The sequence below is a fragment of the Bombyx mori genome, chromosome 6 (assembly GCF_030269925.1).
Source record: "Bombyx mori chromosome 6, ASM3026992v2".
Taxonomy (NCBI): Eukaryota; Metazoa; Arthropoda; class Insecta; order Lepidoptera; family Bombycidae; genus Bombyx; species Bombyx mori.
Genome location: NC_085112.1, coordinates 3251662 through 3277612, shown reverse-complemented (window position 1 = coordinate 3277612; position 25951 = coordinate 3251662). Strand labels below are relative to the sequence as shown.

General features: G+C 35.7%; 1 protein-coding gene across 3 annotated transcripts in view; it reads left to right on the top strand.

The window, feature by feature from the left end:
• Mod(mdg4) (Mod(mdg4)-heS00531) overlaps positions 1-25951 on the top strand; it is a 540681-nt gene that overhangs the window by 504505 nt on the left and 10225 nt on the right. Inside the window, exons 5-9 of one of the 3 annotated variants that reach the window (XM_062668863.1) lie at positions 17276-17641; positions 17890-18168; positions 19022-19252; positions 20385-20558; positions 22516-22736. In XM_062668863.1, coding sequence (XP_062524847.1) covers positions 17276-17641; positions 17890-18168; positions 19022-19252; positions 20385-20558; positions 22516-22727 — 1262 coding nt within the window. In that variant the 3' untranslated portion in view covers positions 22728-22736. Of the gene's footprint in view, positions 1-10883; positions 11265-11886; positions 12172-12622; positions 12797-15127; positions 15910-17275; positions 17642-17889; positions 18169-19021; positions 19253-20384; positions 20559-22515; positions 23210-25951 lie in introns of those variants that run through there. The other 2 variants (XM_038011364.2, XM_038011365.2) reach the window with 2 other exon arrangements.

Sequence of the window (25951 nt, the reverse complement as noted above, 5' to 3'; positions counted from 1 at the left end):
GGGACTTTACAGAGTAAGTGAATAGATAAAAATATACTTAACCTAAAAAATTAAAATAGAAAAAAAAAACATAATATAAGAATTGGAAATGTCTGTTTCCCGTGAGTTGAACTGAATGGCTGTTGAGACCAGGAAGAAAGGTTTAACTTATATCTAACTATCAATAAAGCGCAGACTTGCAATCCTCAGTTTTGCATAGTGCATTTCTATGCGCAAAAAAGGACTGTAGAAGTGCCATGTTGAAAACATGGAATATCCGAGAAATACTAAGTAAAGTAAAAGCTCTTTATTCGTATATGTTTCGTAAATATTCCGCGAATATGGAAAAGCGCGTTTACAAAAGATATTCGGTTGAATGCCTACATATTGGAATACTTTTGTATCAATTTGTATATATCGATAAGTCGTCGTGGCCTAAAGGAAAAACTTCGTGCAAGCATTCGTGTTGAAGCGAATGCACCGGTGTTCGAATCCCAGGTGGGTACCAATTTTTCTAATGAAATACGTACTAAAATGTTCACGATTGACTTCCACGGTGAAGGAATAACATCGTGTAATAAAAATCTAACCCGCAAAATTATAATTTGCGTAATTACTGTTGGTAGGACCACTTGTGAGTTCGCGTGGTTAGGTACCACCACCCGCCTATTTCTGCCGTGAAGCAGTAATGCGTTTCGGTTTGAAGGGTGGGGCAGCCGTTGTAACTATACCTGAGACCTTAGAACTTATATCTCAAGATGGGTGGCGCATTTACGTTGTGGATGTCTATGGGCTCCAGTAACCTCTTAACATCAGGTGGGCTGTGAGCTCGTCCACCCAACTAAGCATTAAAAAAAAAAAGATCGCGGATCGCATTTGAATCCGCGAATGAAGGAAGCGCGAATACGGAGCTTTTACTGTATATACCTAAATTTCAATTTCATACTAAGTTCATAGTCTGAGGAAAATAATTTTTTTTTTTAAATTTCAGGAACTCGTATAACTTATAGCTATACTAGATTCGGTACACCTAGTTTAGGAATAGGACTATACAAGTTTGTGATGCATTCATCGTCCGATGCAAAAGTTCGATGGCGATGCAACAAACACCGGATTCTAAACTGCAAAGCAAGATTATTAACATACAACAACATCGTTATTAAATCTATTGGACAACATAACCACTAGCGATCATATTCATAATAATATACTTATCGAAGGTAAAAACCAACATTAGTCAAACGCCGTTTATGCCTATCGAACGTTCGATAAAACTGTTTACAATTTTCTTAGTCATCATGAACTATCGAAGTTTTATAAGTTTGACAAAGCTTGACAAAGTTTGATAAATTTAAAGTTTTATTGCATTATCACCGACCTCTGGAATCTGTTTCAGAGTTCAAGTTGATCGGACATCTTGAAGCTTGTGAAAATTGCGCAGAGCAATTTCCTTAGATAGGTACAGATGTACTAAATAAGATGAATAATAAACAATCATACTTAATTTAAATATGGGTACCTAGATTTGTTTACAATTACAAATGTAATCTTAAGTTTCATTGTAATTATTACATTATTGAATTAAAACTTTACCTGATTTACATAGTATATTATTATGGCGCTGTGCCATGTGTTATTTTACGTGCTATATTGGAAGAGAGTCTGACTATAGGCGTTGACAGTACGCGTCTGCATCTGGTATTGTTGGTGACGAATATCATAGACAAGACCCATTGAGTTTCTCATCGGATCTCATTAGTGGGTCGCGATCCGGTGGTAGGTTCAGTAAAGCAATGTTCTTGTTGGAGCTAGTGTCAGCATCCCCACCCAGGTCGAGCATCGTGAGCTCACCTACTAAACTGTGCGTAACTGGAATATATGGTTACCGGTGATTAACTAGGGAAAATATTGTCGAATTTCCATTAGTAAGCTCCTCCGGTCCGGTTTTGTATGGAATGGTATAATAAAAGTCATTAAGCAATGGTTTCGATGCGCACAAAAGTAAATCTCGCATGTTCGAGTTCCTTTTCAAACAACTTTGCATTTCAATCAGCTTAGTTTCAAATTACGTAGCTTGCAAAACTCCCTTACTCGGGGGACAATCGTCTAGTTTGCAAACACAATATTGTCCCCGACAGTTCTTCGTGGAGTAATAGAATGTCAAATACGATCATTAGTAAGCCTAATGATTTAAGAATAATGAAATCAAGTCGGCTGTGTCAGTCTACATGATCGGTACCCTGGTTCTATTTATTTCTGCCATGAAACAGTAATGTGTTCTACTTTGTTGGCTAGGATAGCTGTAATTCTAAATCAAAAGACAAATCCACCCACAACCTTAAAAGCCGACAGTATTATTCAAACTACGGTTTTCGAAGACTTCAGGATCTATATAACTACCGTTTAGGCATTATGGTCATCTAAAAAGTACTCTGACTTCTCTGAAATCATCGTGCAAAATGCAACATCAGCAGTAAAGACCAGTGTGGTTAGAGCGAGTTTTTTAACTTCTCAACCGCGTTAAAGTTAACTCAAAGTTGTATGAAGCTGGAACAGCTTCCCTTCGTCTCCGATTTACATTAGCCAGCAAGATGGAGAGACCAGGTCCGAGCACCTGGACATGAGACTGTGTGCCACTGACTGACATAAATGACTACAAATTACAAAAAAAAGTCACAAGCGGGCGCATTGCGATGCTCAGCAATTAGGGATCGATTGAAGCAGGAGGAGGAGTAGGAACCAACAAAGAAATGTTCGAAAAATGTACAAATACAGCTTGTGTGTTAACTTAAATGCCATATTGCAAAATTGGTTATTGATATTACACCTTTCAACTAGTCCAGGTTCCACTGTCTCAAACTATGACTAGAACTAGGCTGTAAGATCATATTGACCTTAGGCAATCAACGATGGAACACTGACAGCTAATCGCAGAAATGCTATTAATCTATTTGACGATTAGCGAATATCTGACAAGATATACTATAGTATTTAATTTTAATGTACCGTATCAACGTAACATAAAATCTAACGATAATGAATAAGTATATTTTTCAATATTTTCAGGTACGCGGGTAGTATATAGCCACACTAGATTCGGTAAACCTAGTATAGAAATAGGACAATACAGATTCGTGATGCATTCAAGATCCGAAGCGAAAGTACGATGGCAGTGCAACAAACAACGGTTACTGAACTGCAAAGCAAGATTAATAACCTTCAACAATGTCATCGTTAAATCTGTCGGACAACATAATCATTAATATACAACAATGTAACACAAACGCGTTAACAAATAACATTGATCTGTTAATTTCTGATGTAAACTTTAGTTTTACTTGTAATTCGTTGAATTAAAATTTTTACATAATGTAAATTAAGGTCTATTATTATGACAGTTCTTTGTCATACTTCTGCTGCGCTGGCGCTATGACCCCGAAGTGGGTTTTGGCCTCCGACAATAAAACACCTTGCCAGTCCGACATTTGCAGTTCACGTAAATTTCCTTCTACAGCGTCAGACCGGCGGTACTTGGGCCTCCCTACGGGGCGGCGTCCCTCCGGTACAACCGCGTACACCCGTTTCACAGCCCGATCCTGCTCCATACGCACTACATGACCGAGCCTCCGTGCCTTATCTCCCCCAGAATATTTGGCTCACCAAAAAGCCTCTCCACATCCTTGTTTTTCCGGACGTGCCAAGAACCGTCATGACTTATTAAAAATTCTTCACGTTCTGCAGCTGGCAGTGGCTGGCAGATTCCCACCAACTAGCTGGCATGTTCGTTTGGTATTATTTGGAATAAAAACATGGTATATTTAAATGTGATTCATCTGGTCTACGGAAAACGCAAGAGAGTTTTGCAGGGCCTCGAGGAACGACAGTCACTGTTGATGTTCCAAGTCTTCCTATCATTAAATAAATGAGTGTTAATTTAGGTGGGAGTGCTCGATATCCAGACATACGGTGAGACGGTCAGCTCATGAAATGAGTGAGATTCATGTTTTTTTTTATTGCTTATATGGCTGGACAACACACCTGGTGTTAAGTGGTTACTAGAGCCCATAGACATCTACAACGTAAATTCGCCACCCACCTTGAGATATAAGTTCTAAGGTCTCAAGTAAAGTTACATCGGCTGCCCCACCCTTCAAACCGAAACGCATTACTGCTTCACGGCAGAAATTGGCAGGGTGGTGGTACCTACCCGCGCGGACTAACAAGAGGTCCTAGCGCCAGTAATTACGCAAATTATAATTTTGCTGGTTGGGTTAGGTTGCGTCTGCAGTAACTAGCTGCACAACTAGTCAATATGTGACAATTTTCATGTACATAGATTAATAATATACAACAGCAACCTTCTTCGAAGCTCCAATAACGAGTACAAAATTTTCAACGACAATTGATAAATAAAGCACGCACTCAAAAAAATTTAGTTTTTAAATGTTATTGATAAGATTATAATTAAAATGTTTAAACGTCGAAAAAAAGGTTGTTTATCTGGATGGAGCCTCTGGGTCTACAGAGGATTCTCTTTCTACGGACTACGTATGTTCCATGAGGAGTACTCTGAGGAAGTGTTCGAGATAATAAGCTCATCGCTTTTTTAGTATTGCACGTCCCACCAGCGGAGTGGATTTCGTCCATACTATCTGAAATTATCATCAACAGTGCGTTTCTAGAGTTGTTTTTGCCGCGTACTTTCCAGCTCTGGAATAAACACCCTTCCACGACGTTTCCGAGCCCTATGATATGTCATTCTTCAAACGAGGCTTGTGGAGAGCACTTAGCGGTAGGCAACGATTTGGCTGTACCTCTGTCATTGACCTCTATAACCACTTACCATAAAAAAATCTTGTGTTGTTAATTTAACCTTTGATTGGAAATCCAGTTCGAGAAAACGGATTTCCTAGAGGGGAATGTTTTGATGCCCTTTGGACTGTGACAACAGGAAAACAATCAATCCAAACTCGTACAGGAAAATACATCATATTATATAGGATAAACATACAAACGAATGTCCTTAACCTAATTTTTTAATTAGTTGTAAAAAATTAAGTCTACATAATAGGGTTTTTATCGAGTACAGATTATTAGTCTACGTCACAGATAAAAATACAAAAAAAAGTCAAAATTCTTTACGAGACAATCGTAAAACCATGTTTATTAACAGATAAGTTATGTATTTTCAGAATTTAGAATCATAGACATGACCAAAAGTGCTCATAAGAGTGTACTTTAGCGTTTGTTTATACCATTACCATACCAGGTTATATCATTTGCGAGGTTAATAATTTAATTTTCGTCTTAAGGTATGTCGGGCAGGGCCGGAGACCGACGTCGTTGGTCGTCAACTATCGTCTTGACGACCCGTCGGTCGAGCATCCTCGGGATGGCGCCGCGTGTCTGGTTGTAATGTTGACCGTGGGAACCCCCCTACTCTGACCGGGTTTTGACACCGGACGGAGATCGGACGTCGGGTGTAAGAGTGCAGGGGAGTCGTTTATTGGGTGGGCCCTAAAATTTCTTGGGCCCGCGGTCTGCTCTCAACACCATGCAGATCGTTGAGTCCCACATACCCGGCGCGCCCCCTAGGCGCGGGGACCTCGTAGGAGGTTCGGCCCACGGCTCAAAAAAAAAAAAGTACATTATATGACGTCGAATAATTAACACAAACCAGCCAAAACAACTGACGACTGCTTCGTGTTAATTGTGGACAGTTGGCAATTATCCAAATACTTTTGCTTAATAGAGATTTGTTGAAATATGGATAGATAAAGTCGTGCCCAGACATAAAGTGTAAGTGACGTTGCTCAAGCTATTTCAATTACATTGACATAAGGTAGTGTGATTCTTCAATACGTAATCCATGATTACTTCTTGAGCGGAAATAGATACGACAGTGGCATATTTGACTCGAACAATACTCAGTGTTAGAAAGATATAGAAATACTACACATAGACATTAGTTAAAATGCGAAAGCGTAACAAACCAACAATCTTACATTTAGCCTTACCACATTAGTAAAAGTGTGGATTCAGCAAAATGCTAGTCTTAACGTGAACAACGTAACGTTTTAGTTAGAACTCTCAGCAATTTTAAGTCTTCAATTGCTGATTTGCATTTTTGTTACAAACCTATTACAGGATGTACCTACTCTATAGCCGTTTGCGTTGTGTAAGCTGCCAGATCGACTTACAAAGACTCGTTGAACGCAAGAATTTAAATCTAAACAAAATAATGGTCAGTGTGAACCAAATAAATATTTTTATATTTTTTTTTAATACAATGATTTTAATGCTGTTCGTTACTACAACTAAATTTTAATTATAACTGGAGACGATAGACTGAATGAATGACGATATGAGAGAGAGAGAGGAGTGAGTGTTGAAATGACGGCTGATAGAAGAGAATGGAAGAGAAAAATTAGCTGGGCTGACCCCACCTAGTGGGACAGGGTGTATGGGATTCCCATACACGCAATTCGTACTTCTTTAATTAGAAACCCTGTTGAAAATTACGTAGTCAAATAAAAAAAACGTCCTTGAACCGTTGTTGGCGCGAACGAGAAAAGTAAGTAAGCAAAATAAAATTTTACTGAGTGAATTTACACGAACTATCTAGTCTGTCTCATAGTTTACAGCTATTTTTGATTTTACATGATGATTTTGATAATTTACGAAATCTTAACTCAGTGATATATTCTGAATTATCTGAATAATAACTCGCCAGAGGTCACAAAAATTGCGAACTGCGATGTCGTACAGTCATACATTTACTTAGGTGCACTGATATCGAACACTGGCTAGTGCGTTGATGAAGTCTGGGCGTATGGCTGTTTCGAGGTCAGCCATGGACAGGCTGAAGAAAATATGGGGGAATCGAAATATCACTAAAGCCACTAAAATCAGACTTGTAAGAGCGCTGTCTTCCCCATTTTTCTTAATGCTACTGAGACCTGGACATTGAGAGAAAGTGAGAAAAAGAGGATAGATGCTCTCGAAATGTGGTGCTGGAGAAGAATGCTGCAAATATCGTGGACGGAGTTCAGAACGAATCAGTCAATTCTACAGGAACTCGGCATCAAGCAGCGACTATCCTCCATCGTTCAGGGTCGCATTCTCACTTTCTTCGGGCATGTATCGCGGCGGGGTGACGATTCAGTTGAGCGCCTTGTGGTGCAGGGCATGATAGAGGGTACAAGACCGCGCGGCAGATCACCGTTACGATGGACCGACCAAATAAAGGCAGCTCTAAACGGTCCCGTTAACGAGTGCACAAGAAGGGCCGCGATACGCGAGGAATGGCGACGTCTGGTGAAGCGCACCACCAACCGAAGTGATGACCACGACCACTCTGCCAAGAGTGCATACGACTGAGAAGAAGATATTCTGAATTACCTACGCGCAATCCATATCAGAGCTTTATCATCCAAGTTACCATTTATATTAAAGAAACACAGTTCAAGTTTCAACGCAACATGAATATTAGAACAACCCGCCTTTTGTATAAAGCAGAGCGTGTTCAGCGAATATCAGTGATAATAATAATATAGTGGCGTGATGTGTGACGTCACAGCCAACAACATTGTCCACGAAGTTTTTACCGCGGCCATTATAATTTGTAGTTTTGTAACGCCATCTGTTGGCATTAAGCTTGTGATGTAAATGACCTCGGAAGCATTCAGCACTAGGTGAGCTGAATACAAACTTGTCGATTTAAAAAAACAAAAACAAAAATCAAATTTGTGTTCTAATGAACACTGACAATTTTCGTTTTTAGGGTTTTATAGTAAAAAGGATTTAAAAATAAAAATCTAAACGACGTACTGTTTTTTTTTTATATTATTGTAAAATAATGTAGTGGTTTATGCGAACATCTGTCAGATGCATACTATTTATTTTTAACATAATTTCCTGCTTAATATCAGTGTATAAACAAAGGAAGGAACAAACAATTGATACAAAAATACTCCAGAGTAATCTCCAATGAAACACGATTTCAAAAGTTTTAAGTTTGGCCAGGTATTATAGCGTAGTTGGTCTAAATATACATTGTTTTTATATCAAATTACCTACTTAATAAAGCACCTGAGACTTTTAAATAGTACGTATTGTTTCACGACGCGTCGCTACTAGAATCCTTAGTGCTGCCATCTTTAACTGTGTCTCAATCTCTTTCGGTAACTTCATTAGGTATAAAAAAAGCCCAAAAGGAATTAACAGAACAAGTCCTTTATAGCAAAAACATTTTAGATTTCTCAATACTTTATCAGGGTAGGAATGATACGGTACCAAGAAAATCTAACTGCACCACAACAAATTTGCCAAGATAGTGCCGAATATTTGATAAAAGGGCAGAATAGTATAATAAAATTGTACATTTCTTTTATGTTTTCAATGATATTATATTAATTTGGTTACTTCAAATGTATTTCATTTTAGGACAGGTATAACTAAAATAATTACTATCAAGTTCCGTGAAACTTTATAGCACGCTTCGCGAATGCGATACATACCACGTGAACATCAAATGACATCAATTAATGTGACAGTTCTGTTGCGTCACCAATCAGATCAGTCAGATGCCTAGTGTTTTGTTATTTTTTACAATTTTGTTTATTTTCATTTATCTATCGCTGCCAAATTAAAATTATAAATTTAAAATCAATTTAATGTTCATTTAAAAGTGGAATAAAAATTACATCGTGTGAAAACAAGTCTGCTTAATAAACTTCTTGACGTTTGACAATTTGTTTTCATTTCTGATTGGTATTGTGTCGAATTTATTGTGTTAAAATATTATTTATTCTATTTAATTTGCAGGTGATGATCTAGTACAGTGTGTCCCAACGAGAAAAGGTCACCAAATTTTATACAAAGGATACACTTATGTTTTTAAAAGTAAATTGCAGTGTGGTGCTGAACAGTGGATTTGTAGTTTCCGTCAAAAAACTGGTTGTATATCAGTGATCAACATGCAACTTTACGGCGTTCAGGTGGTGAGAGACTTCCATAACCATAAAAAACCTATGTTCTCCGATTAAAACCTGATAATACATCTCAATCTTGGGTAGCAACAAAATAAAAACTGTTTTATATAGGTTATTTTCAAATTATTTGAATCATCATGTATCTAATAATAATAGTTAGAGGCTGTTAGTAAAATAAAATTATATAAAGATAAATTATGTCTTATGGGAGGGTAAATGCTCATATGTTTAAAAAGTAAATTCTATGAGCATTCAATGTCTTCGTACATAAAATTCATTGAATTTACATTTACAGCTCAATTATTACTATTTTTAGCACCATTATTTTAATTGGTAATGCATAGTTTTTAAATTAATTTTGAAATATTCATTTAATTATAAATCAGATGTCACTGAAAATGTAAATCAATGTTTTTGTTATAAAACAGTAATTGAACTATGCATCTCTTAAAAATATTGAATAATAATAACGTCACTTTGCCCTTGTAAGTTTAAAATAACTGGAAGTATCAACAAATAACATAACTACACAGTTTAAAGCTTTTATAACTTTCAGAGGACGCTTTCAATGTCTAAGGTAAAATTCAAGACTTGTTTTGATAAAACCTGACCAGTAGTCTTGACTGGAATTTTACACAATATACCGATACCTACTCACACATATGAACACTATTTCTGACACATTTAGGAACAGGTGGTCTACCAGTTTGGCTGTGAGATTTTCCACGCATGTTTGCAATAAAAAAATTACCAATTTTCTAATTAGCGGTGCTAAATCTCAAAACGTCATAATTAATCATATTAGTATTGAAAGCCTATTATCCACGAATCTGTCGCCTATAAGCACCTACAGAAAGTATTACAATAAGCTCAGCTTATGCTCATTCAACCCAACCTGACTATAGCTTCTGCTCGTACTTAGTCTCTGGTGTACCCAGTTTTTATTCTATTTATTTATTTTTTATTTTATTCTAGTAGTTAGCATAGATTCGAAACAATACTCAATATTTTAGTCTTAAAATGATGTGTAGGTTATTTTCAAGAGTTCAAATGCTAAGGAGACGAATACCAAAAGGAAACAAAATAAGAAAGCTCACAGCGCAAAGTATTTGCTATGGTGGCTTAATTGTTATAATCAATCTCATGTACCTGTATGTAGTAGTTGAATGTTCTGTTTCTTAAAAACATGCGACTTATTGGAAAGAATTATATATAATGATACAAAGTAATTATAGTGATCAGGAATACAGTGAAATGTGTTAATAAAGGATTTTTAGGACTATTTTGTTCCTAGACTACGATGCCAGTATAGAATTTTATTATTCATGTAAACAATGAAATCAGTTAATGTAATTACTGTGTAACATGATTTTAAATAAGTTTTTATTATTTACACACATAACTAATATTTTCTAAATCCACGAATTGATTCGTTGGTATTAAATTTTAAGGGACACGATTAGTAAAGTGTACCGATTCAATGATTTTGATTTAAACAAATAATTAAAATGTATTGTTTTTAAATCACCAATAAAATATCATAATTTTTTACATAACCTCTTCTGCCTGTAGTTATAGATGTTTACTCATGTGATCATAAGATATGATTAATTAGACAAGAATTTTTTTTTTTTTTTTTCATAGTGTTTTCCATAGAATTAAATGGATATTTGATGCATTTATTGTTGTTTTATTTTTTTTAAAATAGAAATTTACTAATCCACATAAGGGTACGAAATCAAAGCCTCTGCAATATGTAATTATTATTACACTTTTCATTATCGGCTTATCAAATGTGAATGGCATGTAAGTAAATGTAGTAAAGTAAGTACTTAGTTACAAGCATTTTGTAGTATTAGTTTTTCAGTCACTTATAGGATCATTAGATATTAATTTTTCAATCTTTTACAGAATCTCCGGCTTGGACTTCTATTTATTACATTAAGTTAGCTGACACTCAAGGTATGAAATGTACTCTCTGTGATTTCGTTTTGGAAGTTGATGGCAAGTCCTTGGAATTGCTTAATCACATGAAAGAATTTCATCAGGACATTTACAATTTACATAAAGCTAATCCTGAAGCAAACGTTGGATTCCGCATTGAATTTCTACAAGTTAGCGTTCTGAATGATGAGATTAATCCTAAAACAACTCCAATATTACTTGAAGAGGTATGTGAAACCAATGAACCACCAAAAGAAATTGAACTGCCAGTCATCAATGAGGATGATGTCATCAATACACAGTATGTCATTGACAAAAAGAAGAAGAAAAGAAAAAGTGAAAATTCAGGTGTGTAAAATTAATCTATTTTCAAATCAAGATCATTATTTGACCAGAGAACACGGTGCTAGTTTCAAAAATAATTTTTTTTTCATTTTTTCCAAGAAAATGAGTAAGAAAAATGGCAACACATACTAGTGTAATAATAAAAAAAAATCGTTTGGGCATGTGGACTAACAAGGTTGAGTTCGGATACAATATGCTTATCGTATTCCAACGTATATAGTTTAAATGTACTTGTACGGCTAATATTTTAGTTCTCACAAAAACAATTGTTTAACTTCTCGATCGCGTAAAAGTTAACTGAAATTTACATCGAGTTGGAACAGAGCCCTACGTTTGCCGCTAGAGGCGCTGGTCCTATATATATTAAAAAACTCGCACTAAGCCACATTATCATTCAAAATTAATCCTAAGTGGTTTTTCACTAGCTGTTGGTATGCAAACCTTAGCAGCTGAGTGTTACCATTCTGTCTATTTCCGTAAAAACCAATTGTAACTACAACCTTAAGATGAATATTTAATAGAATATGGATGGAATGAATGAATTATAATCTTAGCGATAAGAAAAAATAAATCCAAATCTCTTTATAATCTCACTATAATTAACATTTCATTTTTGCAACTACAGAGGCACGTAAACGAAGCTGGGTGTGGAAGTACTTCGACAAACTCAGCAACATTATATTCCGTTGTAATCTATGCAACGTCGTTCTCTCAATAAAAGGATGCAATACTAACAACATGAATAGACACGTGAGAACTCGGCATCCACAAATATACAGAAAAGAGGTATCCAAAAGAGTGACCTGTGATAATGCGGACATAAGCTCTGATATTGATACTCCGTATGCCATAAAGACTGAAGAAATATATGCGAGTGATCATAAAGACGTTGATCTTGACGATGTGGCTGGTAAGTTAGTTTTTGCTCATACAAAACTCATAAAATTGACATCCAATCATTATCGAATATGATGCAACTATTTGAAAATTTCAATTACCTTAAAGGCTATTGTAAGTATGTTAATCCTGAATAGACTTAATGCTACCCCATCACTTGGTCCGTATCTTAAAACGCGCCTAAGGGATTTACCAGAAAATGGGCAGCAGCATTGTGTGATAACATCAGTATTCCCATCATACTCGTACGGGTATTTGCCCCATATATAACAATAAAAACCCCTCCTATGACAAAATTTACCGATTTATGGTCCATTGCGACATTTATGTGCTATAGCAATACGTACAATCCCGTCACAGCTCTAATACAGATTATGTTTTATTTTATTTTAACGGTCATTAGAATTTTCTAACCGCGCCACAATGAAGGTCTTATGCGGAAAATGTGTTATTCAATTTCTCAGAATCTCCAAGTCAAAAATTGCGTCGCAGTTGGATATGGTCATACTTCAGCCGCGTGACGTCAACCCAGGCGCAGTGCAAGCTCTGCAGCCGCCAGATCAGCCACGGCGGCAACGCTACCGGAAATATGAACAGACATCTCAAAATGATTCATAACAAGACAGCTGAGTATTCTGGTTAGTATTGTCTCATGTAGGTATGCAACCTTTTTTTCCCTCTCCTAAGCTAGTAAGTAGCCTTTAGAGGCTATTTCAGCATAACCTTAACTAGTAGGTGAGCTCACGGGGCACAAACCTGACGACGTTGCTAACACGAACCCTGGCAAGAACCGTACTTCGCAGAATCTGCCACTGGATCGGAAACGCGACCCACTGAGAAGATTCGGCGAGAAACTCAGTGGGCTATGTCTGTGGATTAATTTACTCGTCGAGGCCTTCGTCGCAAGCGACGGGTTCGACGAGAACCATGACCGGTGCTTGAGGTACGTAAAAGCACCGTTAGTGGATCGGGAGGATCCGAAATGACGGATAATAACAACCCAAAAATTAGTCATAAGGAATCTTCGTTCATTTTTTTAACTCTAAATATTTTTATACATAAATATATTAAGTCATCATATTAATACATATTAATATATTAAGTCGTTATATAACTAAAATCTAACAATTCCATTATGTCGAGTCGTAATGTGTGCAACTTATCGTATATTGAAGCCACAAGTGACGTGGCATAATGAGGTTGCGTTAAGTGGAGTTGGTGAAGTTTCCACAAAATCTGTTGGGTCATCGTGTCCAATTGTGTGGGCATTAGTTTGGCCCCGGAGCAACCCTCTTTGGGAATATGCGTTCAGTGGGAAGAGGTGCTTTGATTTTTGGTTTGGTTATTGGTAGAATTTAGGAATCAAGTGGCGGAGGCCTGATTGATTACATTTAACTTTATTGGGTGTTGCTATTTTACGTTAATCTTTTTAAAATTAAGTCATTTTATTACTTAAAATAATGTGTGAATACTAATGAATTATTATGTGATTACATTTAACTTTATTGGGTGTTGCTATTTTACGTTAATCTTTTTAAAATTAAGTCATTTTATTACTTAAAATAATGTGTGAATACTAATGAATTATTATGCATTAATTTTTAAAAACATGTCTGTTAACGATGTATTGCCATGTGCGGGACCATTGCCGAATAGTTTGGGAATTTATCGATCTTTGATATACTAAGATAACTGTATAAGTCAAGATACGCCTCCCGCTATTCGGTGTGGGGGTAGGATTTTCACTTTCGTTGCCTCGCACACACAGTCACACAAACAGACAAACGACCATATAAGTAAACTTTGGCTGCATAATTTTGGGTCAAAGTTAAATTACGTAAATATACGTTTAATTTAACGTAAATAAAAGTTCATAAAATACGTTTATCTTAACCCAGAAAAATTCCACTTCGATAAAGCGGCACGACACGAGAACCCTCTCATCGTGGCCGCCGGTAACTACATTCTCGATCCTGCGGAAAGAATGGAAAGCAGTCGACGTCGCCCAAAACACGTCATTTCGGATCCTCCCGATCCACTAACGGTGCTTTTAGGTACTTCAAGCACCGGTCACCGTTCTCGTCGAACCCGTCGCTTGCGAGGAAGGGCTCGACGAGTAAATTAACCCTCAGACACAGCCCACTGAGTTTCTCGCCGGATCTTCTCAGTGGGTCGCGTTTCCGATCCGGTGGTAGATTCTGCGAAGCACGGCTCTTGCTAGGGTTCGTGTTAGCAACGTCGTCAGGTTTGAGCTCCGTGAGCTCACATACTAGTTAAGGTTACGCTGGAATAGCCTGTCAAGGCTACCAGCTTAGGTAGGAAAAAAAAAACCAGAAAAATCATAGCGTAAACTCACCCACCCATCAACCTCGATTGTATAATGAAGGCTTATATTTCGAACCTCATCGCGTTAATGCTTCAGCGCGAAAGCAAAAACATTGTGTTTATGTTAACACAATGTTTATTTTTTGAATGTGAAACGAAATGAAAAATCTTATCTTATCTTAACTTTATCGTTGCCGACATCTATAAAGTCGGCCGCTATCTATTGGCGAATAATAATACTATTTTTCATAATTGAGAGTAACTAACTGCTTTAAACACACAATAACACTAAAGCTATTTCAGCAGATGACGTTGTTAAGCCACCCGAAGCCAATGAGTGTTTGGTTTAAGGTTAGACCAAGAAAATGAATTGTTCATTTATATTATTTGTGTCTTTTTAAATCAAGTTTTCACTTAAAAATGCCTAAACGATCTTGGAAAATTTCACCATTTTATCAATATGTAATTCGTATTTAAATATAATTTCAAAAAAAACAAAATAAAAAAAATAAAAATAAAAAAACGACCAAAGCTCGGTCATCGTCTAGTAATATATAATACTAGCCGTACTCGCCCGCTTCGCTTGACATTTAAAATTAACATTATTATTTATTAAACGCGAAACGTATGTATTGTTTTGACAGAAATCGAAAAGGGCAAAACGAAATGGATATGGAAAGTGTTTGAGGAGTGTGAAGACGACGCGTATTCGTGTAAAATCTGCCAGTTCAGATGCGAGAAGGGTGGCGACGAGATCACGAACGTGACGTCTATACTGTCGCACCTGAAGGTGGTGCACGGTGTCGTCTCCGGAGACCAGATCATAACCGGTCCCGACTGCGAACGCGACGAAGACGAAGATTGAGCAAACGAGAAGTGGATCATCTTACACTGGTGGTAGGACCTCTTGTGAGTCCGCGCGGGTAGGTACCACCGCCCTGCTTATTTCTGCCGTGAAGCAGTAATGCGTTCCGGTTTGAAGGGTGGGGCAGTCGTTGTAACTATACTTGAGACCTTAGAACTTATATGTCAAGGTGGGTGGCGCATTTACGTTGTAGATGTCTATGGGCTCCGGTAACCACTTAACACCAGGTGGCCTGTGAGCTCGTCCACCCATCTAAGCAATAAAAAAAAAAGAGTATATAATTTTTTTATTATTATTAAAATTCGCATTGTCCAATGACTGTGCTGATTTTGCTTGATTAAAAGTGGCTTCTGAGAATTGTGTTTGAAACGTTTATTTTACGATATCATAAAAAAAAACTTTGTTTTATTTTCTTTTATTTAAAATAGTCGGTTTAGGTATATAATATATATTTTATTGGTAAATAAATATGTATAGTTAGGTACGTGCAGTAGTTAAACTAATGAATACTGATGTAATTTTTTGTTATAGGTATAGCAATAAATTTAAGATAAATCTGAATTTTGTTTCAGTTACCTGACTGTGTCTGTTATAGATATTTTTTATATTCAATGTAACCAAACAACGTTGTCTCTTCAGACGATAACAAACCTTGCAGTTCATTATTGTTACGACCCTTAAGAAGTGAATAATTATAAACGCAATTATTTTATTACTCGTGCAGCTCCACTGAGTATGAAATATCAGAACGAATTCTCGAAAATTTAGGCAATTTATTTCTTACCCAGGCACAATATGAATTGTCACGACATTTCGGTTCTTTTAAAAAAAAATATTGATATCAGCAACGAATCAGTTCAGAATAGAACGAGGCTATTAAGTCTCGTTTTTATATATTAAATATATATCGTATATTATTAAATATAATATAATATAATATATATTTTTTATTCCTTATTAGAGCCATACACCTATTAGGTTAAGTCGGCTATAATATAATAAATAAATAAAAAAACTTGAGAATTTTAGAATTATGTAAAATATGTGTTCCAATAAATGATCGTTGTTCACAGAATTCGTCTATTAAATTTACAGGGAAAATTCAGAAAACGATAAACTTATGAAAATAATGAAGTCGGGAATGTGTTAGCATTAATGCTATTATGGTATGGCTTTTATCATATACCTGTATATATTTTATTAAAAAATATTTGGGTGTGATTTCACTATGACACAATTCAAAATAGCAGTTGAGTCTTTTAAGACGATTGAATATCTCGTCTTTTTAAGGTTTCGTAAAATGCATGCGTATATATTGAGAAATCGAAGCTGCTATTAAATGATATGGGTTTAACTTTTAGGGTGTGTGAGGGTATGTTTTGTCTCTTTCCCGCAAAGCAAAGTGTTGCTGTATTTGTATGGCTGTTTAGTACTTAATATTATAATCTCGTTTTTATTTTATTCGTGTTTTGGAAACTACTTAAGTTATTGTTTATTCTAAAATTTGTTTCACTCTTACACCATATGTAATTTAATAATGTGTGTTATATTTAAGGTTTATTTTTCGCAATTAAAGTGACGATAAAGCATCCAGTTTGTTAGATTTAAACATTAAAATGTCGTTTGTTAATTATGAAATGTGTAATTATTTTGTAACTATTGTTATTGCCCTGAAGGTCAGAAAATGTTTGACATTATTAAACTTTGTTGTTTTCATTTTTATCATCCTAATGCAACAATACTGAATCATTGAATATGTTATTACCATGAAAGATCTTGGAGTGGCCGCGCGATGTCTACAAACTGTAAGAATATAGCCATAGTAATCTAAGTTCGTACGTATACATATTGATATTGTTATATTTGTAAGTTGATATATAAACACAATCATTAATGATCATTAACAATTTCTAAATTTGCCGAACAGAAACAGAAGCACCCGCCTGGACTTCAGTCTATTTCGGGAAGCTATCCGATGATGAGGGCATGAAATGTAGCCTCTGCGAAGAGGTCTTGAGGGTAGACGAAAAATCACTGGAATTACTAAATCACATGACGATCGTACATAACGACATTTACAATTTGCACAAAGACAACCCCGAAGCGAATATCGAGTTCAGGATTGAATTTATAGAAGTTAATATGTCGAATGATGACGTAGGCCCTAAAACACATTCTATAGTCATAGAAGACGTTTGCGAGGTTAACAAGACAGCGAAGGAAATACAGCACGTCAATACTGATGATCACGTCATTTGCGAGGAAAAGAAGAAGGAAAAAAATGAAACATCAAGTAAGATCTCCTCCGTTTTTTCTTATGAATTACTCACAAATTTTCTTCAAAGATCGTTTTGTATGTTGATCGATATATTAGTTGAAAAAAAATATTCAAATAGGTTGTCCTACCTACCACTTAAAAATTCGAGTTGTAATATTATCTCCATAGAAAAAACTTAGTCCATACTTAGTTTTTTTTTTGTGTTGTCTCAATCGTTTTGTTGATTCGTCACCGTAATTATAATTCTTCTCCTGCAATTCCAGAGCCGCGGAAGCGAAGTTGGATATGGAAATATTTCGAAAAACTTGGCAACATTAAATATCGCTGTAATATTTGCAAGGTCGTCTTGTCGGTTAAAGGAACGAGCACTACCAATTTGAAGAGGCACGTGAGGACTCGGCATCCACATGTTTACATACGAGAACTATCAAAGATAAAATCCAGCACTGATTCGGAGTTACGTCTTGATACTGACACTGCCTCTCATTTACAAAATAGAGGAATCAATGCTAACGATCATAGAGTCGATGGTCTAAATGAAGGTACGATCATATTGTTAAATTATTATACTACCAGAATCCTATCTAAAATAATTTTGATTGTACTCAACTAACTCCACAATGAAAGAATTTCGTATTGTGAGGTCGATAGTCTTCGGTAAACAACGTATAGACCGTGGGATTAATAGTACAAAAAGAAGAAAAAAATTGACGTATTTTTAGGAACGGTCTTCCTCATTGCACGTTTTGTTTGCGGATTGAGGGGGTAGATTGAAAAAAGTGTAACATTAAAAAACGACACTAATAACTGAGTGACATGTTTTTGTAGTGATTTTTGAGGCATTTCCCGGTCACGTACAAAACTGAAAGTTTCTTCCATCGATTCAGCTTGTCGTCAATTTTGAGAATATGACGAAAATATTTTGTCTATATCTATACTAATATTATAAAGAGGAAAGATTTGTTTGTTTGTTTGTTTCGAATAGGCTCCGAAACTACTGGACCGATTTGAAAAATTCTTTTTCCATTAGAAGCCGACATTGTCCCTGATGAACATAGGCTACTTTTTTTTTTTTTTATTTTTTTTTTTTGGTTTCATGTGTGTTTTAATGTTTCCGAAGCGAAGCGAGGGCGGGTCGCTAGTATATATATATATAATGAACGGAGACGGTGGAGACGAGAGGCCCAGATTCGAATCGAGTGGCGTGCCTTGGGACAGACCTATGTCCACCAGTGGACTAAAATAGGCTTTGTCATTATGATATATATGATTATGATATATTTAACACAAAAATGAGCAATAGCAAAAAGGAACTTCGTTCCAACCGGATGGTTCATAAGGCATCTCTATCTTCTAAATATAATCTAAGTTAACAATAATATAAATTCATTGCAGTTTTTTTGGTTGACAATATGGAAAAGAAGAAGTTCAAGTACAATTTAAATCAGTCGAAGGCCTCGGGAAATCGCTTACGTCGCAGCTGGGTCTGGTCTTATTTCAAAATCGTGTCGCCGACTCACGCGCGCTGCAAGCTCTGCGGTCGGCTGATCAACCACGGTCGCTACTCGTCCGGTAACTTGAACCGCCACCTGAACGTGGTCCATAAAAAAAAAACCCAGCCGCCTGGTGAGTTTCATTTCAAATAACGTATCAGTTTCACAGATCACCATCTTATAACACGGTATTTTACAACACGGTTCCACTTTAACAAAGAAAATATCCCCAAAATCATCTTAAAACACGGTACTTCTATAACATTACGGTATTAGTAGTCGTCGCGAACTTATATCTCAAGGTGGGTGGCGCATTTACGCTGTAGATGTCTATGGGCTCCAGTAATCACTTAACACCAGGTGAGCTCTGAGCTCGTCCACCTATATAAGCAATAAAAAAAAACACGATTTTTTCTAATTATTTAGAAAATTACATTATGCACCATGAACACACAATATATATATATATATATATATATGGAAATGACCCGATTTACTGCTTATTTTTTATGAATAATAGGTAAAAAATACTCTTTTTGCATTGGCTTCTAGTCTCATACAACACGGTTTCGCACAACACGAGTATTTATAAAAACGTCTCTACCGTGTTACAGGAGGGTTACTTGTACAGTTAATTTTATTTTGTCACTACCCACAGATTTGCACTTATATTTTCTCGGCGTCTTTAACACTGAGCTAGGGAAATAATTTACCGCTGGTACAGCGTACTGTAAAGGGACAACCGCTATGCAATGTAATGTTATAACTTACCCCCCAATTTATGTAAAACAGTCTCTAATATAAGGGGTTCATTTGGGTCCGTGGTTTTCACGACGTGAATAGTGACACCCAGTTCTGTATGACGCTATTATTGCCATTTTCATTGTAGTTGTCTTCTTTATGGCCAAACCTATGTTCTTATGGCCCCTTATTGAGCTGTTTTTCATTTTTTCAAATGAAAATATTTTTTTAAAATGTGGCCCACCTGTTATTTAATAGTCAGAGCCAAAATACATCAATATGTTGAGACAAGAGTTCTATGTCTCAGTTTTTACAGTACGACGGTCGTCCCAGCCTTCGAACCGTAACGCATTATTGCTTCTCGGCAGAAATAGGCAGGGCGGTGGTACCTACCCGCGCGGACTCACAAGACTCCCTACCACCACTAAGCTGTGCTTACGCGTTCCTTCTTATCCGCACGTCACGTGAAGTTTCATAATTTCTTTAATGTTCCATTTTGCTTCTTTTGACGTTTCACCTCCCAGAAACACGAAGTAAAGGATTGCGTCGCAGTTGGATATGGTGTTACTTCAGCCGCGTGACGTCAAGCCAGGCGCAGTGTAAGCTCTGCAGCCGCCATATCAGCCACGCCGGCAACGCTAGCGGAAATATGAACAGGCATCTCCGAAGAATTCACAATAAAACTGCAGAATATTACGGTTCGTGTTTTTTGATCGTGTTAATTGTAGATTTAATGTTATTCAATAACACAACTCTACAAAAAAAAAAATCGTTCTTTGTCCTAACGTTTATACTAGGTTTTTCCGGTTAATTATTCATAAAAACGAAAATAAAATACACTTTTTTGGTATAAAGTTTGCTTTTGTGATAATAATAATATAATTTAGTAATAATACTCATTTTTCATTTTTTTGACAAGTTTAATTAATTTTAATAATTCCAAAAAAACCGCGTTATGAGAGTGGGGTTTTTACGTTTACACAGTGCCACTAGATGGCACTCTAGTCATAAACAACGATCAGGTGTTTTGTACGAGCCCAGAAAAACTTAAAATGTCACGAAAATGTAAATACGATGCTGCATTTTGTTTCATATGTGGTCAATTTATTAAAGTTCAAAAGCAAACTGTTTCATGCCATGTATTTTTTTTTCGTCTAATTACGATCTAAAATATCGAAATTTTATGCTTTGCAATCAAAGTCAAATTACCCGTGTAATTAATGAGACAAAGCACATATCGTCGTTGGGGCCCACACTACACTTCGCTGCAATAGTCATAAGACAACAAATAGACTGAAATACATATTTATATACGTTTAAATTTTAAACGCCAAGGCACAGAACAAAGAAATCTGTTCTTCGTGAATGTTTAATACACATTTTGATGTCCATAGATTCCGGTATCTACTAAGTAGACCGTGAGCTCGTTCGAACGTTGGCTTAAAAAAGAAACAGTATTTAATTAAAATTAAAACTACTTTTACGGTTTAATCTCGTTTTTTATTGATCGTCTATTATTTGGGATGTTTTAAATACTTAACAGTTTCGTGGTCACGGACAACTGAACTGTATTTAATTGAACTGTATTCAACTGAACTGTATTTGATTGAACTGTATTCAATTGAACTGTATTTAATTGTGATTACTATTATGGTCTCATTGCCAGAAGGACTAAATGTAAGATTACATCATTGCTCGATACGGTCTTATATCGTTTGTGTGTATCCACTGTGTTAAGCTAATATTGAACTTAAAATAAATACAGTTCACGATTTTTGCGATGAAACTAACAAAAATATCGTGTGAATAAAACAGATTGTATTCGCGTTGTTGCGTCAGTACGTATTGGTAACAATTTAACATCAGATGATCGTTGAATTGTCTCGACCTTCAAAAAACCATCCGGCTATGGAATGAGCTCCCCTCCACGGTGTTTCCCGAGCGTTATAACATGTCCTTCTTCAAGGCGGCTTGGCTCTGCCCCTGGCATTACTGAAGTCCATGGGCGACGGTAACCACTCACCATCAGGTCGGCCGTATGCTCGTCTGCATACAAGGGCAATAAAAAAATGCGTAGTTCTCTCAACTCTACTGCCAATTGAAAAATATATTCTATTATTTTAGAAATTAAAAAGGGCATAACGAAATTCAACTCCACTGGTATATTAAAAGTATGAAGTCGTCGTGGCCTGAAGGATAAGACGTCCGGTACATTCGTATCGAGCGCTGCAACGGTATTCGAATCCCGCAGGCGGGTACCAATTATTCTAATGAAATACGTACTTAACAAGTGTTCACGATTTACTTCCACGATGAAGGAATAACATCGTGTAATAAAAATCAAACCCGCAAAATTATAATTTGCGTAATTACTGGTGGTAGAACCTCTTGTGAGTCCGCACGGGTAGGTACCACCACCCCGCCTATTTCTGCCGTGAAGCAGTAATGCGTTTCGGTTTGAAAGGTGGGGTAGCCGTTGTAACTATACTCTTATAACTATATCCTAAGACCATATATCTCAAGGTGGGTGGCGCATTTACGTTGTAGATGTCTATGGGCTCCAGTAACCACTTAACACTAGGTGGGCTGTGAGCTCGTCTACCCATCTAAAAAATGAAAAAAAAAGTATCATGTTTTTTTTTGTTGTTGTTTTAGAAACCGAAAAAATCCTGGAAACGCAATGGATATGGAAAGTGATCGATCGCTGCGACGATGGGGGTTATTCGTGCAAGATCTGTGAATTCCGAAGCGAGAATGGAAGCGAAGAGATATCCAACCTGACCTCGATGCTGGCACATCTGAAGGCGGAGCACGGCATCGTCTCCGGGGACCAGATCATTACCGAAGGCGAACAAGACGAAGACTGATCAAACGAGGTACAATTTCTATTGAATTGTGGGTAGCTACTTGTTTTCTATAGCCATTGAGGGTAGGATTCGGGACATTTGGGCAAGCAGATTTCATCTAGGTTAACGAATCGTGTCGCTTCTCAAATTAAATAGTATTGTCATGTCAATGTCAAGATAATTTTTTTTTTTTAAATATTATTGAGAATGCAGTAGATGAGAAAATCACCGGAATCGCATATAAAAACGTTTTGAGTTAAAAAGACTATTGTGTGTATTTTTTTTCAATATATGGGTATCTGTTTAGCTCAATTTCAGATTTAATGAGCACTAGTAGTTTTTAAAAATATATGTTTACGATTATTAATTTTTTATATGTATGTACCATGTAATATATATATATATTATTGACGTGAGCTATATTATGTATTTATATGGTAAACGAAGAATGTTATTGTATTATAATTATTATAGCTATAAATAAAGGAAAGTTGTTTCGAAAACCAATTGTTTTGATTTGATTGTGTTTGAAACCAATTGTTTTTAACGTCCGTCTGGTGTAGTGGTAAGTGACATGGTCACTACACTAGGGGTCGCGGGTTCGAATCCCGCCAAGGGAAGATATTTGTATGATAAATATAAATGTCTTTTCCAGGGTTATGGATGTATATTAAATATATGTATGTGTATAATAGAAATCTTATATTTATTTCCGTTATCTGGTACCTGTAACACAAGTTCTTTACGAACTTATCACGGGACTAGTTAACGTGGCGTGATTGTTAGTAAAATAAAAAAAAATAAAAAATAGATAATGTATGAAGAGCGTTAATGATGATTCAGATTAGCATCGGTATTCTTTTTTATTTATTCATTACTCTTATAGGCAGACGAGCATACGGCCCACCTGATGGTGAGTGATTACCTACCTTCATAAACTACCGTTAAATATTCGGACATAAATTTAAATTTAGTGTGTGACCGTCCTGTTGGCTTCTACCGTTCTTCTGTTTTTGGGGTAACACTGTCCTGGTTCCAGTGCTGAAGGCAGCGGCATTCTCGTTATCTGAAGGTTCTCGACTTAATACCCATTGGAGCATGAACCTTCATGAGCCAATCAAATGTACCGAATTCAGTTTTTTTTTTTTAATAAGTCATCCATGTTAGTTAACTTCCTATTCCGCTATAAGATAAAACGAACGCCTTCGAAAGAAATAGCCAAAAATCTATACGATTCTTAAACATCTCAGTCATTCATCAAGTCATTCGTCATATTTCAAGATATGAATTTTCTTTCTATGAATTCTTGAGACTGCTTAGTTTGTGACGGGAACTAAATGAAAATTAAGAATCGACTTGAATATTACTTGAAGAGCTGTGTAACAATTTTTTTTTTTAATTCCATATACAGAGACCTATATTTTTAAGATATACAATAGTTAAATTATTGTAGTATAAAATATATTGTATATAACATTTGCTATATTAAAAAACAAACATTGTGTGCATTACACACGCGCTATGAGAGAAACGTATGAGAGAAACCTAATGAAGTGAAACTTCTTATGCGACTTCCAACACGGTTACGTTAAACGTTTAACGCTATCATACTAGAAAGAGACAGAGCGAGCATTATATACAGCATTCCCTATTGATGAAAAATGAAGAAAACCACAATACTACACATCGAAAAAGAAGTTTTACTTCATTCACGTGCACCAAGTTGCACGGGCACCGTTTTTATCTATCTCTTTCTCTCTTAGAAAATAAGACGAGCATAATTTGCTCCTGAGGATTTTCCATAGGTTATGATCATTGCTTACCAATGCTGAGGACTCTTTTGATACTCAAAAACCAATGGTGGACGGCTCATTCCGAATTGTAGTCGGCAAAAAATATTTTAAGGCATTATTTAATATGCATCAGGATTAATGCGGTTCGGAAGTACTTAAGATGGGAAATATAAATGAAACACGATTTAAACATCTATGACTAGTTTTATTTTACATTGTAACATTCGATTTCATACCGGCTATAACCAAAGAAAATGTGTATTAATAAAAAAATAAAATAAAAATTGTAAACAATTTCTTGTATTGTATAAATAATTTCTGAAAACTGAATATAAATTTCTTTGAGTGTATTCAAAAGCTTAATTTCAGCGCAACGATTCAAATATGCTTTCCGAATGCTAATAAGGCTTTAAAAATAATCCTCCTTCGTCGACAACTTATTAAAGGTTAAAAAGAAGAAATTTGATTTCTGTAATTTTTACAAAAAGTTTACAAACGTTGCGTATCAAACATGAACAGAAGGAATACCGTAAAATAATTGAATTTTACAGGAACTATTAAAATTAAATTAAAAACAGAAGATGATTTCACTAAAAGGAGATATAAACGATGCGTTATGTGCGGAAGTAAGAAGGACCGTAAGACCAGATATGTTTGCATCGAATGTAAAAGACCTGTATGCTTACAGTGTTCCAGACAAGTCTGCGTCGATTGCATTAAATAAACGAATTTAAATTATGACGTCATAATACACAATTTTTAATTACCAAAAATTAAAATAAAATAAAATATATGCTGCTTATTTAAAACGCATACGAAAATGAATACCAAACCAACAAGGAAAATATATGCCATACAAAAGCAACCGTCAAAGGTTAACTTAAAAAAATTACCTATTTTTTTTTGTAATATTACACTCGCATTCTTATTCACTGTTGTGCAAAGTATCCAATACGCAGAATTAAGATGTGCATAAAATAAAGACACAATTAAATCATCAAACACAAAAATTAATCAGTTTTATTAGATCTTAAAGTCTCCGTAATTTATTTACAGTATTTTTGAAAACATTAACTTAGGTTTTGCAATGTAAATGTTCTTAAATATATTTGCAATAGATTCATTTTATTTTTTGGTAATTAAAGCCAATTTAAAAAACAAAAAACGCATTCTCTACCGCGCCGAATCATTCTTTAGGTTAAGTGTACATTTTTTTTTAAGATATCTCAAATTCGTGTTGTCCAAGACATTAAAACTCTACATACAAATTTGGCGACTGTTAATTCTAAACATCATAATACATTTAATACACAACCACTATATTACTTTTTTTTTTAATGTTACTTAGAGGTAGATGATTGAGAGAACTACATTAACCGTTCATTAAATATTTGTTCAAGGACATATTTATATTATTATACATTTATATATGTGTAATATAAAAATAAATTA